At 47.1% G+C, this 7,960-nt stretch overlaps 1 protein-coding gene across 1 annotated transcript in view; it reads right to left on the bottom strand.

Annotated features, from left to right (window-relative positions):
* Positions 1–459: 459 nt before the first annotated feature.
* The window catches only part of LOC112078486 (PDZ domain-containing protein 2-like), a gene marked incomplete at both ends in the record, with an annotated part of 15,663 nt that continues 8,162 nt past the window's right edge, over positions 460–7,960 (bottom strand). Inside the window, 6 exon segments of the mRNA XM_024144712.2 lie at positions 460–564; positions 566–578; positions 943–2,925; positions 2,975–3,120; positions 3,477–5,098; positions 7,449–7,593. Of these exon segments, the coding sequence (XP_024000480.2) occupies positions 460–564; positions 566–578; positions 943–2,925; positions 2,975–3,120; positions 3,477–5,098; positions 7,449–7,593 (4,014 nt within the window).

The following is a 7,960-nucleotide window of genomic DNA, read 5'->3' as shown; positions in this document are numbered from 1 at the left end:
GAGTGTATGGCTGACTTTATGGCTGAGTGTATGGCTGACTTTATGGCTGACTTTATGGCTGAGTGTATGGCTGACTTTATGGCTGAGTGTAATGACTGGAGTGCCGGTGATGGCTGAGCTGTAATGGCTGAGTGTATGACTGAGTGTATGGCTGACTTTATGGCTGGAACTTTATGGCTGAGTTGTATGGTGCTTTGTGGCTGACTTTATGGATACTTTATGCTGAGTGTATGGCTGAGTGTATGGCGACTTTGCTGACTTTATGAATAAACTTTATGGCTGAGTGTATGGCTGAAGTGTATGGCTGACTTTTATGGCTGACTTTATGGCTGAGTGTAATGGCTGACTTTAATGGCTGACTTTATGGCTGAGTGTGTGACTGAGTGTATGGTTGAGTGTATGGCTGAGAACAAATCATTAGACAAAAGTTGTGTGTGTGTTGGTGTGTGTGCCGGTTACCTCAGAGAGAGCCTTGGCCTCCTGTACAGTGCCAACACGTTCTGTCTTGGAGGTCACGGAGGCAGGAACCGCCTGCAGCTTACTCTGCTACACGCGAGAGCCAGCCCAGCACTGTCAAACTGCAGAAGGAAACAGAACATTCCAATATGGGCCTGTGACTTACTGCTTTACTCGTGTTGTGTGTGTGTGTGTGTGTGTGTGTGTGTGTGTGTGTGTGTGTGTGTTTGTGTGTGTGTGTGTGTGGTGTGTGTGTGTGTGTGTGTGTGTGTGTGTGTGTGTGTGTGTGTTGTGTGTGTGTGTGTGTGTGTGTGGGTGTGTGTGTGGTGTGTGTGTGTGTGTGTGTGCTGTGAGTGTCTGTCTCTGTGTGTGAGTGTGCGTGTGTCTCTGTTTGTCTGTCTGTCTACAACCTTGGTAGGATTTACGTATTGTATATTTGAATCCTATTGTAGAAATAGTATAGACAGGGTTGGTGTTCTCACTTACCTGATGGACCAGTTCTGATTATCTGTCTGCTGCCAGTTGGTTTTCCTCTGGATGGGGTCCAGGCTGGCCCCAGCGTCCGCCAAGCTGGCCCTGGTCGGGTGCACCTCGGTGGGGTTAGCAGGCGGGGAACAGCCCCCTGTCTGGTTCTGAACGACCTCTGTGGGCCTGGCTTGGTGTATCTCCAGCTCCGTCTTAATGGTGGCGTTGGTCCCTGGGTCGCTGGAGAAGTCATCGGTGCAGAGTTTGTCCAGGTCGGGCATACTAAGGGCCCTGAGCTCCCTCAGTCTGGACCGGGACAGGTTGGCATGGCCTCGGGCCTGGCGACTCCGCATCACCGGGGGCGTCTGAGGGGTTAGGGTTACAACTCCTGGGGAGATTCTGGGACTTTCTCCATCTGCAAGTTTGTCCTGGGTTTGTCCGAGGGGAGCTTCGCTAGTGCTGCAGCTTTGCGTCAACAGGTCAAAGTTTGTGASGGTCAGGCTCGACGGTGACTTGCGAAGCTGAGGCGACATTGGGGTCAAGGGGGTTAACGCGTTGAAGTTGTCGATGCACGAACTGAAGCTCCTTCGTAGCGAGCGACAGTCTATGGAGCTCACCGATCCAGACATGTAGCCAGACAGTCTCCGGTTGAGAGGCGGCTTCAACGTTGCCGTCAGAGCATAGGACTGAGCGAAGGACTGGATCTCGATACATTTGAGCGCTGGCTTGTCGAAGCTGGCCAGGTTCTCAAAGGACTTGATTCTCTGGCGGACAGAGAAGGAGTTTGGATCCTCTGAGACGCTGTTGTCTGTGGAGAAACTACGACGCTCCATCGCCTTCAGTTTGGACTTGTTGGCTTTGAGGATCTCAGTTTCATCCGTCTCTGTTATACTACAGTTCGTGTGAGAGATGCCTATGGGACCATTGCTCATAGGCAAAGGAACCCCATCTACGGATTCTTGGACTATTGAGTTCACTGCTGTTTCACTGGTAGTGTAGTTGACCTTTTCAAGATTACACACCGAGCCAGGGGTTGCAGGGGTTCCTGGCCATAGACTAGTCTCTACTGGATTTCCATTGACCTGATCCTTGTGTTGAGTAATATTTGTGGTATGAGTAATTGAGTAATCCTTTGAATTCACAACTTCCTTTGGTGCCAGAACTGGTGTAGGCGAGGAGGAGGGAGAAAGAGTAGAGGATGAGAGTCGCACCTCGATGAAGGTCCTCTGGGTAGTTGGGACTGGCTCTGGTCGTTCTTTTGACTTGGCCACCGCCAAAATCCCTTGCTCCACCTCTTTGTGTAGACGTTGCTCCTCTACCTTCATCTTGGTAGCTGATTGTGATTGGCTGATTGGTTCTGGCGTAGTAGTGGTTGTGGGGTTGTCCTGGCCTCCCTCTGTTCCGGGCGTGGCAGGGCTACTACTACTGCTGCTCCGGTCTTGCTGTTTACTCTTTAGGCTGCTGGTTACGGCTGCCTTCCTGGTAAGCAGAGGGGAATCCACGTTCCTGGTTTGCAGGGGGGAGCCCACCTTCTTGGCTTGCAGTTTGGAGGACTGGAGAGGAGAAGTGTTGTTGGCTTTCCTCAGAACCGACGGACTTTCTGCTCTGGCTGGTTTTGGGGAAAGCTGCTCCTGGGGTTTGGTTTTACTCTTGATGTTGAGCCCCTTCATTTTGGGTGCAGTGCTGCTGGTCTTCTGGACTTTGTCACTGACTCTGAGCCTGCTGCTACTGCTGGATAGAGGACTGTCTGTTGAAGTGTTGTTGACTGATTTGGGACCGGACGTCCTGAGAGAGGGACTAGTAGGGTTATTCTGGACCAACCTGAGGTCCAGGGATGTTATGGGAACTTTCTCTCTCTCCCTGTCTCTTGTTGTTAGCGATATTGACGAGGGAACTTTCTCTCTCTCACTGTCTCTTGTTGTTAGCAATATTGACGAGGGAACTTTCTCTCTCTCCCTGTCTCTTGTTGTTAGCGATATTGACGAGGAAACTTTCTCTCTCTCACTGTCTCTTGTTGTTAGCGATGTTGACGAGGGAACTTTCCTCTCTTCACTGTTCTCTTGTTGTTAGCGAAATTGATGAGGGAACTTTCTCTCTCTCACTGTCTCTTGTTGTTAACGATGTGATGAGGAACTTCTCTCTCTCCTGTCTCTTGTTGTTGTTAGCGATGTTGACGAGGGAACTTTCTCTCTCTCCTGTCTCTTGTTGTTAGCGATGTTGACGAGGGAACTTTCTCTCTCTCCTGTCTCTTGTTGTTAGCAGATGTTGAGAGTTTGAGAGGAACTTTCTCTCTCTCCCTGTCTCTTGTTGTTCGCGATGTTGACGAGGAACTTCCTCTCTTTTGTCTTGTTGTTAGGATGTTGATGAGGACTTTCTCTCTCTCCTGTCTCTTGTTGTTAGCGATGTTGACGAGGGAACTTTCTCTCTCTCCTGTCTCTTGTTGTAGCGATGTTGACGAGGAACTTCTCTCTCTCCCTGTCTCTTGTTGTTAGCGATTTGATGAGGGAACTTTCTCTCTCTCCTGTCTCTTGTTGTTAGCGATATTGAGAGGGAACTTTCTCTCTCTCACTGTCTCTTGTTGTTAGCGATATTGACGAGGGAACTTTCTCTCTCTCACTGTCTCTGTTGTTAGCGATTTGACGGGGAACTTTCTCTCTGTCACTGTCTCTTGTTGTTAGTGATGTTGATGAGGCAACTTTCTCACTGTCTCTTGTTGTTAGCGATGTTGACGAGGGAACTTTCTCCCTGTCTCTTGTTGTTAGCGATGTTGATGAGGGAACTTTCTCACTGTACCTTGTTGTTAGCGATGTTGACGATGGTTTAGATGCGCCTGACCAGACATTGCTATAGTTGGAGGGAATTGCCTCCCCTACCGTTGAGTGGGATGATGACGATTGTGGGTTAGATAGTTTCCCTAAAGCCGCAGCCGGTGAAACGTTTGTACGGAGTCGGGCTGACCTCTCCTGACTCTGTCGCGCGATGTTGTGGCTAGCTGCTGCAATGTGGGTACTACAGACGCTTAACGAAGGAGAATGGCTTGGTTTGATTGGATGTGTTATAACAGTGTCACAAACCCTGTTGACACCACATTCTGAAGGCCCTGCAGGGCTCGTAGTGGCCACAGAATCTGTGTTGTTGGAAGACTGGCGGGGCATTACTTGACAGGGGGAACCTTTGGCCTCCACAGCCAGACAGGCACCTGAGGATTGAGAGCCAGAGGCAGGCAGACCCTGAGACAGTGAGGGGAATGGTTTGTGATCGGGGTTGGATTGGGTTGTTACAACAGAGCAGTCTTCGTTTTGCTGGGAGGCCGCTGAAGCAGTAGTGACAGCGGAGGAGGAGGAAGCAGCAGAGTCTAGTGCTACATCAAAGGGCCCAGTCTCCTTTGTACTGTGGCTGCCGTCAGAGCCAGAGATAGAGATAGGGAGCTGTGGAGACAATGGCCCATCTGTTAGGTGAGTCAGCGCTGCCTGACCCAGAGTGCTGGGCCGCTGGGCCTCACTGTAACACATCTCCACTTCCTCCTCATCAGAATCCGTGTCCTGGGGCTCAGGGCCGACACCGCGGCTCGCCGGCTCGCCACGGCTGTTGTCGGTGGCAGTGTCTTCGCTCTCCGAATCACTGTCGCCGACCATGTTGTACATGTTGCAGTTCGAATCGGCAGCAGAGGCACCGGGGGGTCTCCCCACCCTGTCTGTGAGATTACTGCTAAYGTTTCTGGAGTAATTGTTCAAGAATGTTTTACCCGCAGGCATGAGGCAGCATTTCTTTCCAGAGTCCAAGACAGAGAAATCCAACTGACTGGGCAATGTTGGAGGAGTKTGAACTGTGCTTTTCTCCTTCTCTGGCAGGGCCTTGCTGTCTACAGCTGACTTACAGGTCATAGTCTCAGTACGTTGTGCTTCTGAAGGGGCTTTGAGGGTATTGGAAGAGAGGGCGCTCTTTACATCGGAGGAGCTTAGTCTGGTCATGACGTCATCAATGACGGTGACCGGTATATCATTGCTGTGGTTGTGGTTGATTGGGGTTGTGGGTTTGGGATTGTGATTGGTCAGTGAGGAGGAGGAGGGACTTCCTGGATTTGGAGCCCCCCCATTGGCTTCCTGGGGAAGTCTGGAGGGTCCCATGACATCACAACTCCCCGATGACATCATGAGGCTGGACAGGCGATCTACAGCTGTATGAGGAGAGATGAATTAATTACTTCAGAGGCAGTCAAGTTTTAGTTGTGTGACACTTAATGTTAAATTGCTCTTGTACCTACACTGTATACCTACAGTGTAGTAGACCTAACACTGTAATTCCTACATAAATAACATGGAGAACATTATTCTAGTAATTACATTTTACTAAAGTGCAATTTAACAACATGTTAAAACAAAAACACATATTTTGAAATCAACTCTTCACATAAAATAACAGGTAGTATTCTCATTCTGTCCAGAATGTACGTTCATTCTTCAACTGAATGAGACATTTATTTCAGCAACCTCGTGTAATCAAGCCACTTTAAACCAGATATGAGAGAGTTGAGAAATGAGCAATGGGACGTCAGTATTTAATGGCGTATTCATTAATACTAATCACGTGACCGAATGCACCAATAACGTCAGACATACCAGGAAGTAAGTTGACGTACTGTATCTGTTTTACAAATCAACATTCCTGTGACGCCAGCGCATTTCCACTGACCTGGATTCCCAATATCTAAAAAGGCTTTGGAAAAGCTCTCGGATCAAATGACAAATTCCTCAAATCTGATGTGGAAAAAGAAAGCTTTTGTGGATCGAACCAGCAGCCCCTTGCAGGTCTGTTGTAGCCTGGTTAAACCAGACTGAAAGCTGTGCTCACCATGGTTTCACAGAGCATCAATTTGGAATGCCAGGCTTGGTCTGTTGTGCATTAAGTTAAAAAATGATGAATGCAATGGATGACAAATACACTGTTATTGTATAGCGTCATGCTTTACACAGAAGAGGGTGGTTTGATCTCCACACTTCCCACACAGAGACAGGCAGACAATGACACACAGGCAGACAGACAGAATATTAGGCACACACAGTTAGGTTACTCTTCTTCTTCAGATTAGGTTAGTTGTTGTTGTTGTTGTTGTTGTGAGTGCCGAGGCAGCCGCCTCGAAAGCGGTGTGATTCCAGAAAGACAGTGACCAATAAGCAACTCACAGAAATCACACAAACGTTCCAAAATAACAACAAACAAACAAAAAGCTATGCGAAATCTAATGGCAGCTAATGCTAGCTAATAAAGGCATGTGGCAACGGGGGGACTTCTACGAACTTCTACGGATCTAAAATTCCGGTAACTTTCCTAATAATTCCCTGATTTCCCAGAAATCCTGGTTGGAAGATTCCCGGAATCTGTAGGGAATAAGCAGGAAATCCAGAATCTTCAAACCAGGATTTCTGGGAATTTTGGGAAAGTTAGTGGAATTTTGCAACCCTTGGTCAACTACTGGTCAACTACTGGTCAACTACTGGTCAACTACTGGTCAACTACTGGTCAGCTACTGAGGTAAATAAATGGATAGTCACCATGGATACAAAGCCAGCAGCGTGCCGTTCCCTTTGGGGTGCAGGGTTAGGGTACTGCCAGCAGAGGGCAGACAGCTGAGGTCCTATGTCTTAGGGAAGGCAGCATTAGGGAGGATGGAAGCGGTGACAGGAAGACAAGAGTGTGCTCTTAGTGACTAGTGAGTGGCGTAGTCAAGGATCGAATACTTTAAAGGGATAGTTTGGTCAAGTTTCAGCTTATTTTTTCGAACTATGGTTTTTATCATTCAAGTGATCTCTCCTTTTAATTAAATGTGCTTCCTTTTATTCCTCCCTTCCCTGGTCTTGATGTCGATCTGATATTGATTGGACAGGTGAGAGCTGTGTGACGGTGACACTCTTGCTTACATCCCATCAATTTGTGCAATATCAATGATTCCTTCAAGGAAGAAGAAAGGCCAGAAGGTTATATTGTACGTTTTACTCCAACACCACAGGTGATGTGGAGAGTCTCTGATCCCTCCAGGTGACCTCCTGTTATGAGTGACAGTTGTTAAAAAAAAAAAAARGWTTTGTTATGTTATTTTAGTTAGTATTCAGGTGGAAACAGTCCAAGAGCCCTGGTTGTTATAATGCTGTCATAGGGATGACATAACATGATATTACACATTATGACCACTGTCAGAATACCGACTGGCATTAAAACCACTTCATGCTATCTGGAGTTAAGTCACTATTTGTTATGTTTCGAGCTTTAGTGTAATGTAAGTTATAAAGAAACTGAGCAAGGCGGTTGTGATAAGCTGTTATGGCACGTTTTAATAACACAGATGTGTGTTGTTATGTGATGTATGTTATGTGATGTATGTTATGTGATGTATGTTATGTGATGTATGTGATGTGATGTATGTTATGTGATGTATGTTATGTGATGTATGTTATGTGATGTATGACAGTCTTATGAAGGCGTAACGTCAAATCACAGGTCTGCAGGAATTACGAATGGCATAGACTCACCCGACATGGGCCTCTTGACCTCCAGCGTGAGCGTCACGGGAAGGTTGTGCATGAGCTCACAGATGTCGTGATAGGACGAGGAGCACATGGGTGTGTCCCCAATCGACACGATCTCGTCCCCCACACACATCCTGCCCCGGGATTCCTGCAACCAGGTCATTTCCACAAAGAACAACAACAAAAAAAAAACAAAAAAAAAAAAATAAAACAAAAAAAAATATGGGTCTGGCATGATTGTATCAGTGTACTGCAGTTAGATACATATTGTCTGGCTGATTGTATCAGTTGTACTGCAGTTTAGATACATATTGTCTGGTGATTGTATCAGTGTAATGCAGTTAGATACATATTGTCTGGCTGATTGTATCAGTGGGTACTGCAGTTAGATACATATTGTCTGGCTGATTGTATCAGTGTACTGCAGTTAGATACATATTGTCTGGCTGATTTTTTATCAGTGTAACTGCAGTTAGATACATATTGTCTGCGATTTGACTTTGATCAACTCCTGG

Source organism: Salvelinus sp. IW2-2015, unplaced genomic scaffold (assembly GCF_002910315.2).
Source record: "Salvelinus sp. IW2-2015 unplaced genomic scaffold, ASM291031v2 Un_scaffold5740, whole genome shotgun sequence".
Lineage (NCBI taxonomy): Eukaryota > Metazoa > Chordata > Actinopteri > Salmoniformes > Salmonidae > Salvelinus > Salvelinus sp. IW2-2015.
Note: the sequence above shows the minus strand (reverse complement) of the source record. Positions and strands in the feature narration are given on the sequence as shown.